We start from the raw sequence: 27,470 nt of genomic DNA, 5'->3' as shown, positions 1-27,470 counted from the left end.
GGGATTGAAAATGTGCCAACAACAATGCTAGGTTTACAATGGGAAGTGTCACACTTCGCTATTTTTGCTATGGCTGTCTCTTTACCTCGGTAACCTGGACAGTTCTGCTGTTCATTTATTTTAATTTCAGTGAAGAGGCCCAATCTTTTAAAAATGTGCCCATCAAGGGGCTTGAACCTCAGAAGCCCTTCTCCAAAAGATTCTATCCCCAGCTTGTGAATAGACCAGGACGAATGCAGGAATCTAAGCCCAGATACGGCAAGATCAGGAATCCCTTGGGAAATGCTGCGCAGGATCTCCTCAAGAGTGATACAGAGTTTTCCCCTGAAATGGGTACGTTGGAGGCAGTGTGGGATTCAAAATGTTTTACTCCTGGTTCTGTGGGTGTGGCTTGGTGGGTGTGGCAGGGGAAGGTTACTGCAAAATCCCCATTCCCTCCCAATCAGCTGGGACTCGGGAGGCAGAGAATAGATGGGGGTGGGGCCAGTCAGAGGCAGTATTTACCGGTTCTCCGAACTACTCAAAATGTCCACTACCGGTTCTCCAGAACTGGTCAGAACCTGCTGAATCCCAACCTCTGGTTGGAGGGATAGAGCACTAAGGTAGTTATTTCCATATTGAGGAAGGCCAAGCACTGATCTTTCAATCAGTCTGAAAGTCTGATAAAGTTGGACGGAGACTGAGACCTTTGGAGAGATGTTGTCTGCCTAAACCAGTGCTTCTCAATTATTTTCTGTCATGCCCCCCCTAGGAAGAAGAAAACATTTCGCGCCCCCCGTGCGACTGTAAATAGTATCATTTGTCTATAAAATTGTTATAAGTACACCTCTGCATAACACTGTATCCTTATTAACGTATAAGCATGTGGAAACTATTTGCATTGGCCAAATATTATTTTTAGTGTCCTCATGGAGAAAACCCATATGATTGCTAGGAGTCGAAAATGATTTGAAGGTACATGAACAAAGCTAACATCCAATAGGAACGCTAAATGACATTCCTATTCCATACAGCCCATTTACTTTACTTAATGAGGGAGAAAAAGCGGGGAGTTGGTGCCACGCCGTAGCGCCACTAGCACCACCTTCCTTCGGTTGCTTGAGGATCGAGGCGATGGTTTGTTTGGTCGGGAAGCGCCCAATCATCTCGAAGTTACTCCTCGGCCTCTAAGGCATCTGTGATCTCTGCGGCCCCGGCTGCACTTCCGGGCCTGCTGGCTTCGGCGCCTCCTCCGAGCCGCTGCGCTATCGCCAAGGGGACCGATTATGGCGGCGCAAAGTAACTGTCCTGCATCGTTTGCTCTTCGTCGGGGGCTGTATCTTAGAAGTGGGTGTTTCCCCCTTTCCCACGTAAGCAGAGGAGATCGTCAGCTGCCTGTCCCCCACCCCAAGCCCCCGTGGTCTCCTGTCCCAGGTCTAGAAATGCGTGTTTGCCGAGGTCAAACGAACCCCCCTTTACGGAGCCTCACGCCCCCCCCTGGGGGGCGCGCCCCACTATTTGAGAAGCACTGGCCTAAACCAATTTCTGATCCATATGGATTCAGATATTGCAGGAGGAAGAATTTGGTTTAAAGCTAATTTGGTGAATTAGCTGCCATCTTAACATACTGGCACGAGAGCCAGTCTAGCAACAGGCTAGAAAGCAAAGGAAGAAGGTGAGCTCAAATTCTGCCACAGCCATGAAAGCCAACTGGGTGACCTTGGTGGGCCAGTCCCTCTTTCTCAGTCCAGCCCACCTCACAGGGTTGTTGTTGTGGGGACAATAGAAGGAGGAAGATGTGTGGGATATGTTTGCAGCCATGAGTCACTTGTAAAAATAATGAAAGCAGGAAATCAATCAATCAAATCAATTCCATGATATATAAGCCACAGTGGCAGGGTTCATACTTTGCATTAAGCCAGACAGATAAATTATGGCTTTTAATGCAAAGAGTGAAAAATAGAGCTGCAATATCATAATGTTGTTAACAGATATTATAGTGTTATATTGCTCATGCTAGGAATTTATGATGGTCTCTGTTTACCTGCCAATTTTCTTGAGTTTCAAGATAGATTCCCAAAACCATTGTAGGAAGAGTAGCTTGTTTTGGGAAGCATCCTTAGTGGAAGTTTTGAGATTAAGGGGATATATTAGAAAATCGTTATTAGTATATTAACAGAATCAGTGGATTCTCTGTTTCAGGTATGATTTTCAATGAGCAGGATCAGGAAGTGAGAGATTTGGGCTACCAGAAACATGCTTTTAATGTGCTCATCAGTAACCGGTTGGGATATCACAGAGATGTGCCAGATACGAGGGACAGAAAGTAAGCTATCATACGTTCATCATAAAATAAACATTTTGTTCCAAGAGGCAAATGACTTTATGGTGGCTAGGGAAAGTGAAGTGACATGATAATATAGGCCTTTTTCCTTCTCCAGGTGTAAAGAAAAAATATATCCTCATGATCTTCCTTCTGCCAGTGTTATAATTTGCTTCTATAATGAAGCTTTCTCTGCCTTGCTTCGGACTGTTCATAGCGTTCTAGATCGAACACCATCTCGTCTTCTCCATGAAATTATTTTGGTGGATGATAGAAGTGAATTAGGTAAGAGATTCTTAGATTTGTGTGTTGCTCTGGGGTGGGAAATCTGTGGCCCACAGGCTCACATGACTGTGGTCCCAAAATAAATTTATTTTGCCAACCCACAAAACAGAGGGCCAGCTCCTTAGGTAGTTATTTTGATTTTGACATGCACAGGTACAGTATAGGTGGTACCTTGCTCAACAGTAATAACTGTAGTAATAACTTTCACAGTAGTAACTGTGAAAGGGATCTTGGAGTCCTAGTGGACAACCATTTAAATAGGAGCCAGCAGTGTGCAGCAGCTGCCAAAAAAGCCAACACAGTTCTAGGCTACATAAACAGAGGGATAGAATCAAGATCACGTGAAGTGTTAATACCACTTTATAATGCCTTGGTAAGGCCACACTTGGAATACTGCATTCAGTTTGGGTCGCCACGATGTAGAAAAGATTTGGAGATTCTAGAAAGAGTGCAGAGAGGAGCAACAAAGATGATTAGGGGACTGGAGACTAAAACAAGAAGAACGGTTGCAGGAACTGGGTATGTTTAGCTTAAGAGAAAGAAGGACTAGGGGAGACATGATAGCAGTCTTCCAATATCTCAGGGGTTGCCACAAAGAAGAGGGAATCAAACTATTCTCCAAGGCACCTGAGGGCAGAACAAGAAGCAATGGATGGAAACTAATCAAGGAGAGAAGCAACTTAGAACTGAGGAGAAACTTCCTGACAGTTAGAACAATTAATCGGTGGAACAGCTTGCCTCCAGAAGTTGTGAATGTCCCAACACTGGAAGTCTGTAAGAAGATGTTGGATAGCCATTTGTCTGAAACGGTATAGGGTTTCCTGCTTGGCAGGGGGTTGGACTAGAAGACCTCCAAGGTCCCTTCCAACTCTGCTATTGTATTGTATTGTATTGTATTATGGCCTTCCCTATCCTTGGTGTGGCATGACCTCTGGCTTGTATGCACAGGAAGATTGCCAATTCAGTTCTAGGAAGAATTGGATTAAAACATGACTGCTGTAGGTTTTATTGTCTCAATCTCAGCTCCCTGGAATAAATAAGAACAATAGTATGGAGTGTACAAGTATTTCAGATTTTGAGCAGTTATTTGGTATTTGAAACAGGTTGTTCTAGCATTATTGGAAATACTTTGACAGGGTTCCAGCTATTATGGAAGTATTTTGAGCCCAGTAAATCTCTTTGAAACAGGTGTATTGAACACACAAGAGAGACTTTTCAAGTTCAAAACACTTGTGGAATGTTCAGGGCAGCTGCTCCATTACTGAACCTAGCATTTCAAACTTGACACAGCTTTTCAAGTGCAAAATGTCCCAAATATTTTGCACGCCACCCTCTACTAGGGAATTATTTTGCAGAGAGGGCCTTAAGGATACACAGCATGGGCTACGCAAGTTGCTTCCCGAAATGGAATTATGTTCATTAAATGGTAGTCTGATTGATGTTCTCTTGCATTTCTAATTATGTCCTGACATACCTTTCTAAATTCCAGTCTTTATTAGAGAAGAGATGTTGTCACTAGGATTAATCAGCTATCTCATTTCCTTCCACAAGGAAGAACACTTTAACAATTGTCACAGCTGTTGCGTTTCGTTTCAAGTTCGTTTTGCCAGCCTTTTAAAATAGAAGAAATGTGAGAAGTAGCTGGAAAGGTTTAGGATGACCATAAAGCAGGGGTGTCCAAACAGCTCTGCTGGCTGGGGAATTCTGGGAGTTGAAGTCCACAAGTCTTAAAGTTGCCAAGTTTGGACACCCCTGCCATAAAGCAATTTCTTTCATCTTTCCTTCTTTTGTTGTAGCTGATTTAAAAGAAGACTTGGACATATATTTGACAAAAAATCTTCCAAATAAAGTGAAACTAGTAAGAAATGAAAAGCGCGAAGGGCTAATTCGAGGGAGGATGGTTGGAGCTTCCCATGCTACAGGTAACATCCAGCACTAATGCAGGCAATACACAGTACGCCTTGTGCCTTTAAGAAGTAATGTTACATCCTTGTGGTATGCATTCCCGTCCTTCCTAAATGGAATTATTGGGAATAGTGAGGCTTAACAATGCACTAGGTTGACTAAGGGTTGTTTGCCACAAATCTGTAGAATATAGTACAGGTAGTCCTTGATTTACAACCACAGTTGAGCCAAAAAATTATGTGGTTAAGTCACCTTTGCAGCATACGACGAACTTTCTGGCCACAGTTCTTAAAGTGAATCACTGCAGCGGTCAGCAACATTTTCGTTAAGTGAATCGAGTTTCCCCATTGACTTTGCTCACAAAAGGGGATCCCTTGTCCCCGGGACACTGCAACCATCATTTAAATATGTTGAAATTACAGTGGTGATATCAGTTCACTTGGTGCCTAACAATTTCCACCAAAAGTAAAATATATAGAAGTACAGGCGTACCTTGTTTTATTGCGCTTCATTTTATTGGACTCATTGATAATGCATTTTTTTATAAGACCCTCCACCAGCAATAGTACTTAGACTATACCACTCCATAGTGCTTTTACAGCCCTCTCTAAGCAGTTTACAGAATCAGCCTCTTGCCCCTAACAATCTGGGTCCTCATTTTACCCACCTCGGAAGGATAGAAGGCTGAGTCAACCTTGAGCCTGGTGGGATTTGAACTGCAGCTAGCAGTCAGCTGAAGTCGTCTGCAGTTCTGCATTCTAACCACTGTGCCATCTTGGCTCCAAGCAAAAAGGCTTTAACTACTGAAGCTCAAGCCTAGCCTTTAGCAGTAAAGTATTTTTAATTAAGCTATGTACGTTGACATGATATTGCGCGCTTAATAGAACATAGTATAATATAAATAAAACTTGTACACTTGGGAACCTCAAAACTCCCTTTATTGCAGTATTTTGGAACCAAGCCCACAATATCTCTGGGTACAAAACAGGTTCACTCTGTACGTTCCGGTTAAACATAACTTCCCATTAATATTGAGGGATTCCCCCCCTCCCCCCGGCTGTTTCTTTTACTATCAGTTAATCTCAGTATCAATTCCCAGTTTCTCTTACTCATGCTGAAAGGTGCATGTTATAAATGTCATAATATTCTCGTGTAAATTAGATTCTTGAGATCATGGTGTTCTCACGAGGGCTTTTTGGGTAGTCTCTTGTCTTCTTGTCTCAAACAAGAAGCAATGGATGGAAACTCATCAAGGAGAGAACTAACCTAGAACTAAGGAGGAATTTCCTAACAGAAAAATGAATCAGTGGAACAGAAGTTGCCTCCAGAAGCTGTGGGTACTCCAATACCGGAAGTTTTCAAGGAGAGATTGGACAACCAATTTGCCTGAAATGGTATTGGGTTTCCTGCCTGAACAGGGGGTTGGACTAGAAGACCTCCGAGGTCCCTTCCAACTCTGTTATTTGGTTATTCTGTATCTCATGTGCCTCTTCTGCTTTTACTTTCTCAGGAAAGGTGCTTGTGTTTCTGGACAGCCATTGTGAAGTGAACGAGATGTGGTTGCAGCCGTTGCTGACACCCATCCAGGAATCCCGCAGGGCAGTTGTTTGTCCTGTGATTGACATCATCAGTGCGGACACGCTGACGTACAGCTCTTCTCCTGTTGTCCGCGGAGGGTTCAACTGGGGCCTCCACTTTAAATGGGATCTTGTTCCTTTGTCAGAGTTGGAAGGACCCGAACAAGCCATTGCCCCCATCAGGTGAGACATCCCAATTTCAAATACAGGCCGCCAGCCTGTGGGCTTGTGGCCCACTACTGGGCCATGGCCTATTGGCCACCAGGCTGCGTGAGTGGTTGGCCAATGCGTGCGTGCATGTGCGCGCATGCACCCCCCCTAGCAATAGTGGTTCCTTTTGCTTGTGTGCATACACGCGTAAAGGCACCTGCCCCTCCCTCTGGGCGGCCAACCCAGAAAGGAACTGGGGAACTCTGCTCTAATGGGGTGAACAGTTTCACTTAAAACCAGGAAAGAGGTTTTATGAGTTCCTTCCACCAAAGGTGTGGGTTAAAAATGCAGTAATCGTATCATGGCAAACCACAGACATTTAATTTTATATGGAGGGAAGACAATATCAGTACCTTCAATATTTGTTTGTTAATATGTATTAATTGATATTCACTTATAGTTACATTCCCAGGAAAAATGCTTCGGTTTAAACTGAAGATTTAAAGCCAGAACTTTGGAATAATTCCATTTTTATTTTTATTTTTTAAAAAAGGTGTTAAGAATTGAGTCTTGTTCAGTAAATAATAAAATTTGTTCTCTCTTGTTTTTATTACTTTTATTATGATCAACTGCTTCTTTTATTTTGTCTATTAAATTTACAAGGCAGCTAGACCTTGCTCTCTGTTGCCATCCTTTGAAACCATAGAAGTAGTATGTAGAACAGGGGTGGGCAGTATTCCCAAGGGACCACATCAGAAACTGGGACTGTCTTAGAGGGCCAAATCAATAGCTCCAGGTTTGACCAAGGTCGCACTGGTGGCCAAGCCCTGATCCCTTCTTGCAGTGACCACTGCTTCCTCCTAAGGCTGCTCCAAGAAGGGGTTAGATTTAAATATTCTCTTGATCTAGGAAGTTCTTTGTGGATCTATGTTTCCCATTTCTTACTTCCACTTCTGCCAGGGCTTGATTTTGCTGAAGATTTCATTTTCATCTTAGATCCCCCACAATGGCAGGAGGCTTGTTCGCAATGGACAGGGAATATTTCAATGCGCTTGGACAGTATGACAGCGGCATGGACATCTGGGGAGGGGAAAATCTGGAAATATCATTTCGGGTATGTTTATTTTGGGATTTACTAGTGGGCGTTCTTTTTTGTTCTTGGATGATTGATGGAGGCTGCTTTCAGAATTAGGAGGTGTTTGCGCGGTCATCGATCACTTTCTGCAGCATTGAAGACAACAGTAGTATGATTTTTTCTTATTTTAAATAGCTAGAAAGATGAAGTTGTCTTGAAAAAAACAAAAACAAAAAACCCCTCCAAAAAGCTAAACATTAATTCTAGAATAATAGTTTCTCTGAGATTATTTTAGGTAAAGCATCCATTGCGACATACTAAAAAAATTATCTAGCCACTAGGTGATAACCTGGCATTGCCCTGGTATTTATTTATAAGGGGAAAATGTCCGGACCAAATGTAATTTCTAATGTTAGATTTTCCCCCTTACCAGAGGGAGACCCCTTGTGGGGTACTGTGAAGCCCTTACCATGGCAACTCCACTGTGCTGTGCAGTAGAAGCCATTTTAAGGCACAGTAGGCTGTATCTTAACAGAACACACACATCGAGGGGTGTTAGGGTTGTCTCCCCCCCCCCCCCCCAGTATTTGTTTCCAGAGAATACGTCATCTGTGTACCAAGTTTGGTTGAAATTACTTGAGGCGTTCAAGAGTTATGCTAGAACACACACAGACACACACACCACACTTTTATATATAGAAACACATGAAATTATTGTGAGACTAATTGAAATATTATTTATCTCAAAGCAGGAAGAACTGTTACAAGAGATACCTCTCTCTCTCTTGCTATCTAGCTATCTAGCTACCATCTTTTTTCTATATATACTGTATATATATAAGATAAGATATAAATATATGTTATATATAACGGTTATAAAGAACTGAGAGGCATACAGTTTGTGGGGCCGTTGTTAGGAAAGGACAGGGCTTGAATTTAGGCAGTTGAACATATTTCTGGAGTGAAAACAATTCGATGATGAATTTAGAAAACTCTGATTGTTTGCAGAGTTTGGCACCCAAGACTGCTCCTCAGATATCTTGGACCTCAGATATCTTGCTTTAACAATAAAGGTAGTCCTCAACTTACGACCACAATTGAACCCAAGATTTCTATTGTTAAGTGAGACATTTATTAAGTACTCCGTTTTACAACCTTTTTTTGTCTCAAGGGAACCACTGCAGTTGATAAGTTAGTAACCCAGTTGTTAAGTGAATCCGGTTTCCCCATTGACTTTGTTGGAAGGTCGCAAAAGGTGATCACATGACCCCAGGACGCAGCAACGGTTGTAAATATGAAACAGTTGCCAAGCGTCCAAATTATGATGACGTCACCATGGGGACAAATGGTCATAAAGTCACTTTTTTCCGTGCCATTCTAACTTTGAACAGTCTCTCAGTGAACTGTTACAAGCCAAGGACTCCTGTTTAACGGTGGTCAAAAACTCCTTGCTTTCATTCTGTGTTTTTGGGAGAGCAGTACAGGGCTGAACATTAACCTTTGAAGACAGTTGTCATCCTGAATGGTATCATTTGGCTATTAATAAGATCCAGATGTCACAGTTACGCAAATAGGCAAACCTTCTCAGAAACTACATTTCGTGTCTAAGATCACCTGCCTTCAGTACAAATATTTTACTAAGTCCTTCTATTTCCGAACAGATTTGGATGTGTGGAGGCAAACTTCTCATCATCCCTTGCTCCAGAGTAGGGCACATCTTCCGTAAAAGGCGTCCCTATGGGTCTCCAGGAGGGCAGGACACAATGGCGCATAATTCTCTACGCCTCGCGCATGTGTGGATGGATGAATACAAGGCAAGGCTGTCACAACTATATATTACTGGGTGAGGCGGGGTGGGTGGGACAAGAGTTACACCTCAGTGAACCTGTGAAGGGAGCGAAAGATGGATTTTTTCCCACCTTCCTGAAAAAAAATCTATTGATGTTATGGCTGTTGGAAGAAATAAGCATCGTTATATCTTCCGTTTCCAGGGCATTAATGCTTTTGATTATTAGAATGTCTCTGGAAATTTATATGGGAAGGGAACAGAGGCATGAATATTGGAAACACATATAAAACCTTAATTTTGTTCAGTGGCATTTTGTAATTTTTACCTGGGAAAGAATTTGAATGTATAGCTCAGAGAAATCAGCTTCCCCACCACCACTAAGGCCATTGTTACCAGTAATCCTTGTTTAACAATCACTCATTCAGCAGCTATTTGAAATTACAACAAGGCTGAATGAGGAGACTTACAACTGATCCTCTTATTTGTGGCCACTGTAGCCTCATGTAATTACCACTCAGGGGCTTGCTTGGCCATTGGTTTGCAATTACAGTATTTGCAGCATCTGTGACTCTCACCGCTGGTCAACGAAAAGCCAGAGGAGATTGCAAAGGGTGATCAAGTAAAACCCAAGACCATTCAGGATTCGCTCAACAGCCACAATCAGAACTACTGCATAAGTTGCCATCACACTTCCATACAACCACGTTGCTTATCAACAGAGTTATCAGTCCGCAGATTACCGTCGTTCATTGAGGACTAGCTATTCTTAAGTTTCGCATTAACAGGAATAACAGTGACTCTCTCTGCTATCTTAATCTTTTCAAACAGGAACAGTATTTTGCCTTACGTCCAGAGCTACGAACAAGGAAATATGGGAATATTACTGACCGTGTGGAATTAAGAAAAAAATTGAACTGCAAATCGTTCAAATGGTATTTAGACAATGTGTATCCAGAGATGCAAATCTCTGGGCCCAATGCCAAGGTTCAGCCTCCGGTCTTTTTCAATAAAGGACAGAAAAGGCCAAAAATACTGCAACAAGGAAGGGTAAGAGGCTATTCTTCAGATTTGCTTAAATCCAAGCTCTTAAAAATCTAGGCGTGGAAATTTTCAAGTGGTATTTGAAGGGAAAGGAAATATATTAGTACAATACAGAGATTTAGCTTTAAAATAAGTAGTACTCGTTGGGATAAAGATGTCTGACAGTTGTGTCATTTGGTTTCCTTTTGTGCAAAATAGTATTTAATCTTTCTGAATGTTTTCTACAGCCTGTACTAAAAACTAAGGCAGAAGCCCCCTATCATAGCTGAATGGTCAGTGGTGATCAGTTTTTTGATAAGCACACTTGCAATGTGATTTCCTTCCTATCAGCAAGGGCTGCACAGCCTGGGGAGGCACATGGCTTGCCTAACATTTTCTGCCTTTTCGGATCAATCTGCAGATGATGTAACTGGAGCACTGCCCTACTTACCAGGGTAAAATTACACATTCACCTTTTGTTCTGACAGCTTCCACTCCTTGAGTCTACAGCTTCTCTTAGCTATATATACAATACAAAGGAGCTATGTAGAAATCAGCAGAAATCAAAGAGATTTATTTTGGTGGCCGCACCTGTGCTCTAAAAGCTAAAGCTAAATTTAAGCTAAATTCTAGGCAGAGTATATTATAAAGCCAAGGAGCCGTCGTCTTTTTGAAAAATGCCTACTCTTAGTTATAGTGGTGGATTTCCAAAAATTACAGCCCTCCCTGTTTTCCTGTCTACTATCCATTCAAATTTAAAAGCAGAGTTTCAAAATACAGTAGATTTACTTATGTAGCTATTATAGCAGTCCTATGCCAATCCTCCATAAGCTTGCTAAGTATTCATTTTAAGTCGATGAATCCAATGGCTGTCATAATCTTATAGGGAATTCTATATTATTAATGTGCCAAATCTTTCAGGTAAAAGAATCTAAATGCGTTTTCTAAATATCAGCTAAGAGCAGAGGTGGCGCAGTGGTTAGAGTGCAGTACTGCAGGCTATTTCAGCTGACTGCTAGCTGCAGTTCAGCAGTTCAAATCTCACCGGCTCCAGGTTGACTCAGCCTTTTATCCTTCCGAGGTGGGTAAAATGAGGACCCAGAGTGTTGGAGGAAAGAGGCTGACTGTAAACCACTTAGAGAGGGCTGTAAAAGCACTATGAAGCGGTATATAAGTCTAAGTGCTATTGCTAATAGAAATCAGGCAATAAAAAACCATGCATCCATCCCAGAATCAGGAGGCATCCAGTAGCGCTTTTTCAGACTAATAAATGTTATTATAAGGCATAAGCTCTTGTTCATCATTCAATTCATCAGAGGCACAAAATGATTAAGCTGAAGTAGGATTTAGATTGGGATGAAGCTATGGCTGATGGGGAGGTGGGATGGTTTTGCAGAAGCAGGTTATTTGTGAGAGATTACAAGTATCCCATCAGTTAGTGAGTAACATGTTACAGTCTCCACAGTATTGGTTAAGACCAGGAGTGGTGAATCTTTTTGGTACCGAGTTGTTTTGTGTGCAGTCGTTTGGGATGCAACCCGGAAGAGGAGCTGCTCAGGGGGCTTACGCGCACCAGAAAATGGACTTCCGGTTTCCAGTGTGTGCATGCGCAGTGGCCAGTAGCCTTCTGGTTACTGGCGTGCATGTGCACTTGACGATTAGCTGGCCAGCGCTCATGCTCATGCCAGAAAACGGAAGACCAGCTCTTCCAATTTCTGGCACTGCTGCACACACGAGAGCCCGCTGACGCATGGATGCCAGAAACTTGGAAGAGGATCAGGCGACTTTGCGCATGCGAGGCAACATGGCTCTGCGTGCCACTTTGGGCACACATGCTATAGTTTCGCCATCATGGATTAAGACCTTTCCAGGTATGCATGTGAATTCTGCAGTTCTCAACCTCCACAGAGTAATTATAACCGTACCTGTAATTGAGAATCCTGGAAACAAGTTTGATCTCTGACTGTACAAAGACAAAATTATAGGAGAACATTTTAACCACCGAATGCTTGATTATAGATAAAATCTGTTAGCGCTACCAGATTTCACTTTTTGGCTATCATGAACTGATAACGCTGTCTTCTTATCCTGCATGCAGTGTTGAATCCCTGAGTCGTCCTGCTGCTGGATGAGTCAGAACACAAAGGGTTTATTTCCCAATTTAGGCTGAATTTCAATCAAAGTGGACTTTGATTTCTGGACCAGGAAAAAAAGGGAAGGAAAGCAAACTCCCTTTGATGGCTCATGGCTACTTCTAGTTGAGCTCCTTGTGTTTTTTGGGGAAAGCATGTCTGTCTTTCAAATAAGTTTTTTTTTCTTAGTTTTGAATCTACTCTTCATAAATTAAATTGAGTGGCTAATTCATGCTTTAGCACAGGGGTGGCGAACACGCGGCTCGCGAGCCGCATGCGGCTCGTGGCCAAAATAAATGAGGCTCTTTGCCTCTTACCATTATTTAGTATACTGTGGCTCAGATCGCGCGCTAAACCCGGAAGTAAAGCCTCATTCATTTTGGCCGCGAGCCGCGTTAAGACAGTGGTTCTCAAATAGTAGCCCCCCAGGGGGGGGCGCGAGGCTCCGTAAAGGGGGGCGCGAAGGCTCCCTTTCCATCTGGGTGCAACGGCGGCAGCAACGGTGGCAGCGGCGGACTGGAGTTTCTCGACAAGGTTGCCTGTCCGACCAGCCCCCGCTGGCTCCTGGCTGAGGGAGGAGCTGCCGCTCCGCCTTCTCCGAGCGGGATCCACACCCTGCAACTGGCCGCGAGGGGAAGCAGAAGCGTCTTTTGAAAATCTCCAGGAAGCACAAAAAATGGGTGAAAATGGCAGGTTTTGGCGAAAAAACGGGCCATTTTTGCCCATTTGTTGCCAGTAGAATGCTTCTGGGGGTGGGGGAGGTGAAAAATGGGGTGCACAGATGCCCCAGGAGGCACAAAAAATGGGCTCCTTTTCACCTCCCCCCCACCTTCAGAGGATGATAGAGAAAGAGAGAGCTAGTGAGAGGGAGGGAGGGAGAGAGAAGTGAGACAGAAAAAGAGAGACACAGAGAGAGAGACACAGAGAGAGAGACAGAGAGAGACAGGAGAAAGAGGGACAGAAAGAGAGATAGAGGAGAGAGAGACCGAGAAAGACAGAGAGAGAGAGAAGAGAGAGACAGAAAGAGAGAGTGAGACACAGAGAGACAGAAAGAGACAGAGAGAGAGGAGACAGAGAGAGACAGAGTGAGAGAGAGACAGAGAAAGACAGAGAGAGAGAAAGAGAGGGAGACAGAAATAGAAGGAGAGACAGAAAGAGAAAGGCAGAGAGAGAGAGAGAGAGAGAGAGAGAGAGAGAGAGAGAGACGAGGGAGAGAGAGAGACAGAAGGAGAGACCACTTGGACTGTCTTCGCATCTGGGATGCGTGGGTCTTTCCCACTGAGACGAGCAGGTGTTGTTTCTAGAAATCACTGCGTGCAGGAAATATATGTGTGTGTTTGTGTGTGTATACATGCACATACAAGTGTCATTTCTTCAGTGTTATCACAGAAGTGAGTACACCCCTTAACATTTTGTAAATATTTAAGTATATTTAAGTTAAGATGAAGTGGAAGATGGGTAATAATTAGGGGAATGGAGACTTTGGGTTGTGGAGTCCACTTTTTAAGAAAAATACAAAAAACCCAGCCCTTAGAACTTGAACTTTGCTAATCAGAATAAAATGCTAAGTAGTCAGAGGAAGGTTGTAGCAGTATTGTCAGTCACCTATTGCACCTCATCATGAATCAAGTATTCTATATTTTAAAAAATACAAACTTATATCTTAGTTACTAGAGATCAAAGTGTCCAAGGAAATAGATTAATTCAAATGCAATGAATTAATCATTATACTGAAGTTAAAAGACAAGCAATTATCAGAATGGTGGCTATGGCAGAGATCTTTCTAAATTTTTAACATTTCATTTAACTTAAAATACTGGAAGTTGGAAAAGATTGGTGATCTGCCAATCATTTGTAGATATACCAAACCCATAGAATCCAGTCTAAGATTAAGAAATGCTGCTCCTCTATATCTTTCTTTTGAGTCTTGTATGATTTTGAATCTTGCTCCCCCACCCCACCACCCAGCTTCCAGTTGGTGCCATTTGGAATAAAACATTTATCTTAGATAATATCTAAGTTTCAAGGAATTGTTCATTTCATTCAATAATTTGTTATAATTGTTTTCAAATGTATTATTATTATATCCTATTAAATAAGAGTTCTAGATATTTCACTATATTTTTCTCATATCCCAATCCCCCTTTTCATGTTTTTTTTTCATTGGAAATTGAATGCCTTATTATTATCTTACTTTTCATTTAATTTTTTATCTCTAAAAGGTAGCCAAAAATCTTTGGATTCTGCCATTAGTATCTTATGGAGCTTTGTGTTTGCATAATCGTTACTACTATATCATTTGCATAGCATTTCATCTTGTATCTCTTTCTACCTGAATCTTTAGCTGAAATATTTGTTTAGCTTTTCAGTTCTGGCCCGCCAGGACCTCCTAACCCAGGGGTGTCCAAACTTGGGAACTTTAAGACTTGTGGACTTCAACTCCCAGAATTCCCCAGCCAAGTTTGGACACCCCTGTCCTAACCAATTATAAATAATAAAAGAGAAAATGCCCATCCTTGCCTTTGACTTTCCATATTAAAAGATTGTAGAGATTATTCCATTTACTGTGAATTTTAACTTGTCGAAAGCTTTGTGTCTAAAAATATTTCCGTTGCCTTCCGTTGCAGCTCTAATGGGTTTATAAAAATTTATAACAAAAAACACCTGACTGAGCATGTTATATTATGTGTTTAATATATTATTGTTAAAATTATATGCTTTTGTGTGAGTGTTTGTCTGTTTTGGCAGGTCACTGCGTGGTGTGGCTCTCTGACTCTCACAGTTTAAAATTTTGGCTCTTTTTGTCGAACTTGTTCGCCACCCCTGCTTTAGCATAAGAATCAGATTCTTAATGAATAACAATTCCTGTTTCATAGACTGTGTAAGACAATTTTCTGACCTCATAGCAAAGTCTTTAAAACAGCTTTAAGCTAAGTAGACATCATTAAATCATTTTGTCGTCTTGTTACATGGAGGTGGAAAAGATGCCATCAAGGAAGGAATCTCTAAGCATATACGAATACTCCTTGATGTACGGCTACAATTGAGCCCTAAATTTCTGTTGTTAAGTGAGACAGTTGCAAAGTGAATCAATACGGTTTTGTCCCATTGTGCCATATCTCTTGCCACATTTGTTAAGTGAATCATTGCATTTGTTAAGTCAATCTGCCTTCTCCATTGACTTTGCTTGCCATAAGGTCAAAAAGGGTGATCACATGACCCCTGCAACCGTCATAAATACAAGTCACTTGCCAGTTGAACCCATGGGGTTACTGCAATGGTTGCTAGGATCATGTCACTTTTTTTCGGTGCCGTCATAATTTTGAATGGTCACTAAACAAATGGTTCTAAGTCGAGGACTACCTATATTGAAATTTGATTGAGATCAGATAAGGTTGTTCTTAACTTCAGTCTTTGAAATGGTGGAACAAAATGCTGAATGTGAGAGTTGGATAAATAATAAAAATGGAGTTTCAGTTTTACCTCTTTTGTAAACAGGTTGCACTGTATCAGAATCAGTTTTGAGTACTTTATCCTATAAAAATGATGCTTATATCAAGTCCCCAAATATGTTTGTACTTCTTTTGTGAACAAATAGTGTCTGTGTGTAGATGATTATCCATCCCAGCTGCCCAGACAGATATTCTGATTTTTGTAAAATATTATCAATCTGTTTATATGCTGTCAGAAACAAAGCAGTCTTCCAGAATTGTGTAGCTTGCCTATAATTAACCATTTCATTCCCATCTCCCTTCTTAATACTGCTGATTATTTGTTACGTGGTTGTGTAAAATTAGATCCTGTCCGTGCTGTACTGTGACCGTTCTACTTTCAATATAAAGTCCTTCTATAGAAATTGGTTTCTAGCACTGAATTTTTAAAGAAGTGTCATCAATGTGCCAGTTAGTTTTCTATTTATATACCATGCGTTTTAAAGCCGACAAGTCCTAATATTTCTCAAAAATTACACTGTCTCCACTTCTAGAAGTAAAGTTTTACATGACTTAAGTAGTGCAGTTGTAGCCACACAAGGGGATCGGATGGTTTGTAAGGAGAGATAAGATATCTATCTTATGTCTCTGCATATCGTGTATCTTTTTTTGCCAAGTTGATTCTTGGCCCAGCAGGATGGTGGCAAATATTAATGATAGAAAGAGACAGATATTTCATTTGTGAAATATCTCAGTGAAATAAAGCTGAAAACGTTGGTTGGTAATTTATATTTAATTTTTTTTTTGTTCCTCACTCTTTTGTTCTTAGAGAATATACCGTGTTTCCCCGAAATTACGACATGCTGTGAGCCCCCAACCATACAGCGTAGTCCCAGAGCGGCCGCCGCCGGAAGACTCGGCAGCAGATCTCCGGAGTTTGGAAGCTGGTTATGCTCGGAGCATGGTGGTGGTGGCGGCGCCCTGGCCCAGCCCTGCAGGGAGAGTTGGGCATAGTGAGGCAGGGAGGCACGCGAGCTGGAGGCAGAACAAGTGCTTGCGCAACCTCTTTCTAGCCGGGCAGAGCGCCACGCGGCTTAGTGCCTTTGGGATATTACTGGGTCGGTGAGTGGTGCCCTGCCCGGCTGGAACGGGGCATTGCCGGGCGGCTGCTTATGAGTGTGGTCATCTCATGATGGCTTTGTTGCGCTGCTGCGACAGCGCAACATAGCTGTTTGCCCCTGAGGCTGTGCCCGGCTCTTCGGGTGCCCTCTCGCAAGAGAGCAGCCACCCGGCAACCCCAAACCAATAAGCCCCCTCCCCCCCCTGATAATAAGTCCCAAGCAAAACATTTGGGGGGGGGGGAATAAAAGAAAATAATACCCTGTCTTATTTTCGGGAAAACACGGTAATAGGAATGTTGGACGGAAGGGTGGTTGAGAATTTGACCTCTGTTCACATCGGATGTTCTCTTCTCAGTGTGTTTGTGTTTCTTTTCCTTATAGTTGCATCACCTTCACACTAATAAATGTCTGGCTGCGCAAAGCCACCCGAGTCAAAAAGGAGGACTTGTGGTGGTCAGGGAATGTGACTACAGTAATAAAAATCAGGCAAGTTTCCTTAAACCCCTTATTGTTTTGCTAATTTTGCTAATTTTGACATGCCATGTTCCTATTTTCCCAGAGGGCTGCCTTGCTTTATCGTTGTCCAAACTCTTTGCTTGCCTGAATGAAGAGGAATTGGGCCGCATTATAAAATATATAATATAGTTAATGTATATATAATATATATACATAATGTATATAATATAAATAACAATTATTTTGTTTTTTAATATTTTTATTATCTTGTATTTTTATTATCTTTAATATTTTTATTATCTTGTGGTTATTAGCTGCCCAGGGCATGATGAAGACTTGCTGCTTCAATTGTTCACAGCAGAACAAAAGATACGTCCTAGGACACCATGTCGTTATTGGTTCTGTGGATTTTTATATTTGACATATTTATCTGTCTATGTAATTTTTAAAGATGGTCCCGAGTGAAAGTAATCCCCCACTGAACAGCCCTAATGGGGCAAGAATTTCCATTCGTTACTGGGCGGGTTGCACTCAATTTTGTGACATTTTTTGCTATGGTTGTTAAACAAATCACTACAGTGATTTAAGTGAACCATGCAGCCGTTAAGCGAATCTGACTCCCCCCCCATTGGCTTTGCTTGTAGGAATTTGGCTGGGAAGATGGCAAATGGTGATTAGGTGATCCTCCGCTTATATAGCCATTCATTTAGTGACTCTTCAGATTTACATTGGCACTGAAAAAAGTGACTTATGGGCTGGTTTTCACGCTTACCGTTGCAGCATCCCCATGGTCACATGACCATAATGCAGATGCTTGCCAACGGACTTGTACCTATGACAGTTTTACTGTTCATGGCAGGCATGTGATCACAGTTTGTAACCTTCCCAACCAGCTTCTGGCAAGCGAAGTCAGTGAAGTGAACCAGATCCCCTTAATTGACTACAGGGTTCACTTAATCGCGGTGATTTGCTTAACAACCAAGGTAAAAAAAAAGAAGTAATCAGGTGTGATTCACTTAACAGCTGCCTTGCTTAGCAATGGAAATTCTTGTGCCAATTAGCTTTTTAAGTTGAGGACGTGACAGTTGCTAAGCCTCCCAATTTTTTATTGTATGCTGCAACTATTGCAAGCGTGAGAGTCAGTTTAAGTCCGTTTTTTCAGTGCTGCTGTAACTTTGAACAGTTGCACAATGAATGGCTGTAAGTCAAGGTGTAGCATGTATCCGTGTAGCATGTTGCAACTGTCTGTTTCTCGCCCCCATGTGCGGATCAGTAGTAGCTGTGGATCCAGGCGGTTCCCCCGATCTGCTCCTCTTTCACTTTTATTGCCGCAGCATCGTCCTGAGTGCGGGCACCTTCCCTTGATTACCATGATTCCCCCAAAATAGGACCCTGTCTTATATTTTTTTAACCCCAAAATAAGTGCTCAGCTGATCTGCCGGTCGCAATTAAAGGGGCCAGCTGCCATTAGCTGACCAGGGAAGGGAAGGGCTTCCTCCTGTGCTGGCCATGCCCACCCCTTCACTAGGGCTTATTTTCGGGGGAGGGTGTATATTCAGAGCCACCTCAAAAACCAGGCCTGGCCTTATTTTCAGGACATGTCGTATTTTCGGGGAAACACGGTAGTTGTGTTCACTTTTTGTCACCGCCACTGCTCCCTTGCCTTTTCTGTTGCTGTGTATTCTGGAGCTCCTCAGACATCCAAAGAGGCCACTAGGGAACAGTCTCCTCACTGTTTCAGGCTATGATGAGGTGTTCGGCAGAACTGCCTACCAGATTGCTGAAATTCCTCAAGCATATCCTGAAACCCGGCTGGATTCACTCAACACTTGGGCTGAACCGTTCTGGCAGGTCTTCTACCCTTGCTTAACCGAGAATCTTAACCGAGTGATCTGGCTATGGCCAAAGGGACGGGAGTCATTTTCCTCTGTGTTTGGATTGGATGCCGCCTCCTCCAAGGTCCAATGGCTGAACTCATTGGGGGAGAGGACAGTGGTTGCTCTGGAGACCATAAACTCCTGAGACAATCTCTGCTTCCATAGGTAGTCCTCGATTTACAGCCAGAATTGAAGTCATAACTTGTGCCGTTTATTAAGGGGGTCGTCACATGACTGTCTGATCTTTTTTTTTTTTTTACAGTAGTTAAGTGAACACGGGGGTCGTAAAATGAATGCCACAGTCATTAAGCAAACCTGTTATTTGCAGTGGCCATTTTCACTGGGGAGCAGAAGTAAACACTGCTTTCTGGCAAAAAAAGAAGTAAATTGTGGTGATTTTTGTGGGGCGCTGCAATTGGCCATAAATGTGGGCTGGTTGCTGAGTTCCTGCTTAATAAAGAATAATTTGTGAAGGAAAGCCATGAGATTTGTATTAGAACTGCCCGATAGGTCTTCGTTTCTTACTGAAGAGAAGGTTGAAGTTTATTGCAGCCCCCCACTCAAAAAACAGGAGGGGGGCCAATATGCTGTCTCTGTAAACCACTTAGAGAGGGCGGTAAAGCACTGTGAAGCGGTATATAAGTCTAGGAGCTGTTCCTTCCTTCCTTCCTTCCCTTCCTTCCTTCCTTTCCTTCCTTCCGTGGTGCTGCAGTGGTGAGAATGCCATATTGCAGGCTGACTCTGCCCACAGACAGGAGTTCGATCCTGATGGGCTCAAGGTTGACTCAGCCTTCCATCCTTCCGAGGTGGGTAAAATGAGGACCCAGATAGTTGGGGGGAAATATGCTGACTTTGTAAACCACTTAGAGAAGGCTGTAAATGCACTGTGAAGCAGTATATAAGTCCAAGTGCTATTGCTATTGCCCTCTATTCTCTTAACTTCTCCTGCTAAGAACAGTCTTAATTTTCCTCGAATGGGAAAACTTGTCAGCAACTCCTTCCTCCCCTTCATGCTCTCTCTGCAAATGCAGCCCAGAGCCTGTCCTTGTCAGACAGTTGAAAGACGCTCAAGACATTTATCACACAAGCCTAAATTTGCGTTTGAACATCATTCACCTCAAAATGCTTATGACTAGCTGATTTTATCTTGCCTTTAAAAGAAAAAAAATACCCATAAATCGAAGGCTCTACTTAATAAGAGCAGGTTCTCTGGCTGAGAGGTAGCCAATTTAGATCCTGAATATCAATGTTGTAGGGTAAGCTATATCCAACTTGGATGCCTTTAGACGTGTTGGGCTGTAAATTCCACAACCCTCAGCCTGTTGATCTAGGAGCTAATTGTGGTGTAATCTGAGTTTTGTAGTTTTTCTGGAGGCATCAGATGGAGAAAAATCATTCTGGATACTTTAGGGTTTTCCTAAACGTTCTTCTCAGGGCAGTTCAGATCCAGCTGCTATTTGGATCAGCAATATGTAGGTATATGAAAAGTATGCCTTAAAATGAGCAGCATCTCTTCCCAGGGGATGTGCATTAACTGACACCACAGCTCAGCAGATTTCAGAAAAGTATCTGCAGCTAAAGCAGTTTTCATCCCTTTGTGCACTGAATGCAGGACATCTCTCTCTCCCTACCACCACCTCCCCCCTTCACAGAAACTCATGGATGAAAGTGGCCATCTAGATTACACGGCCTACGCTAAATAAATATGTAAATCTAGAGTACCGTTCTCCGTGTTAAAAATCTGAATTTAGGTGCATTACAGAAAAGTGCCAACTTAGTAAACTGTAGTAAACCATGGTTAAAAGTTTATAAGTTATTTTTAAAAAGTGAACAGGAGTGCTTCTCCTTAGTGGTTTCTCCTTATTTCACTATGTAATGAGAAGTTGAGGCTGGTGGGGAATTTTTCTGTACTTTTTATGCTGATTAAAATGATCTGGTGGGAAAAAGAGGTGAGTCACATTCTAAAGAAGACCCATTAATTTTTTTTTTCAAGTGTTGAAATTATGCTTTTAGGTCCTAATTCACTATTCGTCCGTGGACTGTTGGTTTATTGCTACAGCCAAACTTGCAAACTGGTTGTCCCAAAGATGCATTTTGAAAAGGAAACTGGAATTTGTTTTTCCATGAAGACGTTTTGCTTTTCATCCAAGAAGCTTCTTCAGTTTTTGAGTGAATGGTGGAACATGGAAGGATTTCTATTCTTTGTAGTCATCTAGTTGTTAGCACTCTTTCTGAGGGTCATTGAGGCCACTTGGAGGTTTCTCTGTGCCCTCAGGGTCACCTAAATAGTGCAAATGGGTGTGGAATATTCTTGGAATGGCTGAAAGGAGTGTGTTGTAAACAGGAGATAGGCAGTATTGTATTCCCCCTCTCCCACCATTGAGAGAGAGCTGTTCAATCTTAATGTAGATGGCCTCTTTGATCCCACTTTTAAACCTCTGTCCATAATGTGGACTTTGCTGTCTTCAAAAGAGTGGCCTTTGTCTTTTAAAATGCAGATGGACTGCTGAATCTTGTCCTGATGGGCTTGTTCTCCTGTGAGCTACGGTGGCGCAGTGGTTAGGGTGCAGTACTGCAGGCTACTTCTGCTGACTGCTGACTATCAGGAATTTGGCAGTTCAGATCTCACCAGGCTCAAAGTTGACTCAGCCTCCCATCCTTCCAAGGTGGGTAAAATGAGGACCCAGATTGTTGGGGGCAATAGACTGACTCTGTAAACCTCTTAGAGAAGGCTGTAAAAAGCACTGTGAAGCTGTATATACTGTAAGTCTAAGTGCTATTGCTATGTTGTGCCATGCGTTTGTGAAGTCTCCTGTTTACAACACAGTCCTTTCAGCCATTCCAAGAAGGTTCCAACCCCATTTGCACTATTTAGGTGACCCTGAGGGCACAGAGAAACCTCTAAGTGGCTTCAGTGACTCTCAGAAAGAGGGCTAACGGCTAGATGATCGCAAGGAATACAAATCCTTCCATCTTCCACCATTCAGTCAGAACTGAATAAGCTGCTTGGACGAGGAGCAAAATGTCTTCAAGGAAAAACATTCAGTTGCCTTTTGAAAAAGCTCCTTTGGGACAACCATGACCTGTATGACTGAGAATCTCCATAGACACTTACAAACTAGTTCGCACTATTGGAGGACAAATTTTAAAAAAATCATAATCTATAGATAGGTTTACATTTATGCCTAAACTGAGCTACTCTATGGAAAGCGAGGGAATGAATCACTTTTTAATTCATTTTTTTTTCCTGAAATCTTTTCAATATTTTCAGAAATCAATCACTATATTAAATATTAAGGGGTACCTTGGTTAAAATTGTGTTCTGCGTGGCAACTTGCTTCCAACTTGTTTCATTAGCTGCCTTTCAAATGTATTGAATCAGTTTTCCAATTCCCTTGGACACTTTGGGTGGGATTATGGGGACATATACCTGATACTGAAAATATCAAGTTGGGGAAAGAAGTTCTGAATTGAAGTAAATATTACATGAAACAAATCTAATGAAGCTGGAAATATCCCTGTGGAACAGGCAGATGGAAACAAATGGTAGGTGGGTTGGGTCTTTTGAGATCATCCAAACAGAAGCAAAATTAATAGGAAACTATTTGTTATTTTCTTGGTGTGTATTCAGCTGTAAGTGCCTTTTCATTCAGTGTTAGCATCTGTAAATTCAGCTAATGTTATTAATTAATGGCAAAATATGAGCAAAGGTGATTTGGTTTGTTTGTTAATTTTATAATTTCCTTGGGTAATCAACATCATGTCATCTTAAATAACATTTCCTGCAGTAAGAAATAGTTTTGCTCCAGGGTGGAAAACCAAAGCCGGAGATGAAAATGTAGTGAAGATACTGACACAATGAAAGAGAAGCGTATGAAGTTTTCTCCCCTTCGTGATTAAACCAGCCTCAATTCATTGGTTCCTAGAGATCCTAAAATATTCATAATCATTTTCGTAGGTATGGATATATAACGAGGATCATGAATTAATCTTAAATAACCTCTTGTGTTTGGATGTATCTGAAACGCGCACGTCCGATCCACCACGCCTTATGAAATGTCATGGCTCTGGAGGCTCTCAGCAGTGGCTACTTGGGGTAAGTGAATTTGGCCAGGATGCATTTCAGTCTAATGTAGCTTTGGCTAAAGATGGTTAAAAGTTTATGTAAGCTTGAGAATTGGTTCTCTTTGCGCATGGATCATTTCCTGTTTATACAGAGTATTGTGAAAGCTAGATATTCACGAGAATGCCTACCTTAACCTTATTGGCTGTGGATCCTTCACACGGCAAGGCCTCCAATTAGGAATATGCCCCATGGACAAAAAGGTTTTGACCAGTTTGATGTTCTTAAAGCCTTGCCTTTCAGCACGATTTATTTATTTATTTGGTTTTTATCCCAGCTTTACTACTTTAGAAGTAGTTCATGGTGGTGAACATCCCTAATACTTCTTTCTCCTTCTCTTTTCCCCACACGAGGAGCTCTGTGTGGTGAGGTGTGAGGTGATTAGGGCTAAATCACCCAGCTGGCTTTCATGCCTAAAATGGGACTAGAATTCCTAGTCTCCTGCCTTCTAGCCCAATGCCCACTAATACCTGTTAGGCGTAGGACAGTGCCAAAATACTTAGTCTTAATTCACTGGTAGAAATAGCCATGGTCTAAATCTGGAATTCTGAAGCGGCAATTATCATTAATTAAAATTATTTTAATTTTATTGGTGGCTAAAAAATTTATAGAAGTAAAAAAATAGTGGAAGAATGAAAGTACTGTTAGTCAAAACTTGGCCTTTCAAAACCAGAGGAGTAGGCTTACCTGGGCAACATGGAATATGTGTCTCAATTGTTTTTTTAATGCTGACAGAATTATTCAGAAGTAATGTTTTGGTGAGTAAGTCGCAGTTTATGAAGACTAAAATGTAAAATCTGTAGAGCCCTGGTAGCGCAGTAGTTAGAATGTAGTATTGCAGGCGAACTCTGCTCACTGCTTGGTGTTGTATCCTGGCGGGCTCAAGTTTGATTCAACTTCCATTTTTCCGAGGTTGGTAAAATGAGGACCCAGATTGTTGGGGCCAATATTCAAATAATGTGTACATTGTAAACTGCCCAGAGAGTGCTGTAAAGCACTATGGTGCAGTATATAAGTCTAAATGTTATTGCTGTTATTATTGCTAGTAAAGGCAGAGCTGGCACGGGAGCACCAAAGTACATCAGCCTGCTAAAAGGAATAACTTGGCTGCAAAAATAGGTTTGGAACCGTTCTATCTCACCTGCTATGTTTCTCTCTGCAGAAAAACAATAGGCTGTATCAAGTATCTGTTGGGCAATGCATGAAGATGGTTGATCCACTTAATCTCAAAGGCTACGTCACCATGGCCATATGCGATGGCTCCTCCCTTCAGCAGTGGCGCTTGGAGAATTGAGTACCACCTCAAGGAATGCCCACTTGTGCAGGGACTCTTAGCTTTCTGCATTATTTTCTGAGGCTGGCAATCCTTGCTGCTATTTCTATCCCTGAACATTTAAAGGAAACTATTTTAATGAAGGTCAGAAATCACAGTGCACGGCAATCTTCAAGTTGGAGCAGAAGTGGTTGCATTTCTTGCCCCTTCTTTCTGCAGGAGTAGAAGTGCGATGACATTCCTTGGAGTCCAGTATACAGAAATATTTTAAGTCATAATTAGGTCAATGTAATTTAATTAGTGGATGCATCTAATGAAGCCGCCCTAAATGGTCTGTCAGAAAACTACCATGTTTTGCCAGTATTTCTTGCAGAAGTATTATGGTACTTTTTCCATTTGAATTTATGGCTGGGATTCTGGAGAAAATTGTTTTAACTCTGTCTTTTTTGTAAATAATTGTATTAATTTTAACCTAATTAAATGTCCATCTTAATGTCCTATAATATTCGAACCAGTTTAGGGTGCCATTTTGATGATTCCGAAGACCAAGTAGCACTTGCCTGCTTCAATGAGGTCCTAGTGTTGTACCCCCCATCCCCTCAGGCTCCCTTATGTGCTAGGAAGGCCATATGGGGTGACTATGAGATTTGCAGCATCGAAACAGTCTGGACTTTGATTCCCAGAATTCCTCACATGGCATGTTGCCTGGGAAGTTCTGGGAGTTGAAATGCAGATATCTTAAACTTAAGGTTGAGAAATTCTGCATGAGAGGATGATTGACAAACGAGGGGCAAAGGGCAGGTGGCATAACTTTTCTGTTCTTCCAAGGCAATTTGAAATGCCACAGTACAAAACAGCATTTTAAAGAAGTTTACAGGTAATATGTGACTATAATAGACACTGCCGACTACGGTTGCATGTCGTATACAACCCTTTGCAGCAATTGTTAGGCAAACCAATGGTTCTCTCTCAACACATTTTTTTGCTGAAAATTGGATGTAAATGTCAGTTTTTGGCAAAACCATTGTAAAACATGGTCAATGATTGTGGGATGCTGCAGCTGGCCATAAATGGGAGCTATTTTGAAAAGTGCCCAAATTTTGGTTAGGTGACTGTGGAGGGACAAGGCTCCATCATCAGAATTTTGAATCCAGGTCATAAAAAAATCCCCATTTGGATCAGTTGTAACTTCAGATGGTAGCTAAGTGATGACCATAAATTGTTACTTGATTTTTACCATATTCAGTTCTACCCCATTTGTTCACGAAGAGGTTAAAAAAACAGATCATTTTACAAGTTATTGATACACACAAATATTTGTGAGAAGCTTGAATTTGATACTGGATAGAAAACTTCCATTGGGAAACCTGGTCCTTAATTTATGCAGTGCAGCTTTAAGGTCCACATTAAGGATTGCGAATGGGACTAGATTCTAGTTAAGGTTTTGATATTCCTTTTTAAAATCAGGCAGCACATAAAAGTATGTCTAGAAAAACGTTTTATAATTTACCGGTATCTTTGCAATATCATGGAGAGAAAACAAATATCCATTTTTATGTATTTTGTATTGCATTTTTTATTATTAACACTAGGTGTTATTGACACTCATATTAGCAACTGTCCCTTTAGTTTCTAGTGTACATTAAATGCTTGGTTACCTTATGCCATTTATGATTTTTAATTTTTGTAACAATACTTTTTATTTTAATTCAGTGAAACCAGCCAGTCTGTTGGTGGTAAAAAGCTCTTCCTTATCCAAGAGGTTACCTAAATAAGTGTGCAGAATCAACTGTGCTCTGTTCATAAGATATAATCAAAAGCTTTGTGGGGGAGAAAGAGAGGGCTGCCATCGTTTTAAATAGGCTTTTTTAAAAAATCCAAAGAATAAAGCAGGTTCTATAGCTGATAAGGATGTCCAAAATGGAAAAAAGTTAACTAGAACTACTAGCATGATCGTTTATTAAATAATGTAAGTTCTGCTATGCATAAAACATAATCTGCACAATTATGTTTTCTATACTTTTTATATTACATATGCATCTTGTAGAATTGGGATTTGGGGGTAGCATTGAGCTATCTAAGGTATTTTCCTGATGGCAAAAACAGCCTCTTTGGTGTATCCCTGGAGATAATATATTCAGGATGTGCTGCATCCTGACATAAAGGAAAATATTAAAATATTTATAGATGTAAAATATTTTATTTGTAAATGCCAATTTTCTAAATTTGTTTCCACAAATTTCAAAGCCCATAACACTCTGTATACTTCAAAAATCATTTTTGCCAACATTAGATAACTATTATACAGAACAGAATAAAAACCTGTAAGACAAATACTGGTAGGATGTTGGAATATTGTACAAGAGAAGAAAAATATTCAAGAAACAAATTTCATACAGCTATTATCAAGAGAAAAATATATACAATGATTTATTCTGTAAGATAAAAATACATCATGCCATATACATTACAAGTTCAGACCTGTATCACTGAATATACTACCAGTTTTACAGTCCACTTTAGCTGTGCACACAAAAAAACTTCATTTTTTTAATATTTAGACTGTGAAGTGTCAGTACCAGAATTGAAAGTACAAAATAAAAAAGCTAACCTGGTTCAAAATGTTGATTAGGGTTCTACAAGCAAACACAAACAGTGTTTATTTTTTAAAAGAAATGTAAACAAAAACAATTCATACAAACACATTTTAAATTACTTTTTTTCCTCAAAATCCTATTGGCAGAGTCCTGCAGCTGAAAGCACAATTTCTATAATTTTTTCCTTGATTTTACTTTTCAAGAAGGCAGCTATTGACTTACGCTCTCACTACACATTCCTAGTTTCATTACATAATTTTAGTGTAAAGCTGAACAGTTCATATAATCTCCACTATTTCTGTTGGAAAAGAAAATCAATGTTCAGCATCTAGTTTGGGTGGTTTTAGCAGTTATTCA

General features: G+C 41.3%; 1 protein-coding gene across 1 annotated transcript; it reads left to right on the top strand.

The window, feature by feature from the left end:
* GALNT11 (polypeptide N-acetylgalactosaminyltransferase 11) lies at positions 1-26,179 on the top strand. The gene is made up of 11 exons (XM_081970167.1): positions 1-333; positions 2,182-2,305; positions 2,421-2,587; positions 4,384-4,509; positions 6,003-6,252; positions 7,216-7,333; positions 8,956-9,108; positions 9,912-10,130; positions 17,169-17,273; positions 23,079-23,216; positions 24,406-26,179. The coding sequence occupies exons 1-11, from the start codon at positions 39-41 to the stop codon at positions 24,535-24,537; spliced, it is 1,827 nt and encodes a 608-aa protein (XP_081826293.1). The 5' UTR covers positions 1-38; the 3' UTR covers positions 24,538-26,179.
* Positions 26,180-27,470: the final 1,291 nt, after the last annotated feature.

This window comes from Natrix helvetica (assembly GCF_964273705.1).
Source record: "Natrix helvetica genome assembly, chromosome: Z".
NCBI lineage: Eukaryota > Metazoa > Chordata > Lepidosauria > Squamata > Natricidae > Natrix > Natrix helvetica.
This window is presented reverse-complemented; position numbering and strand designations above follow the sequence as displayed.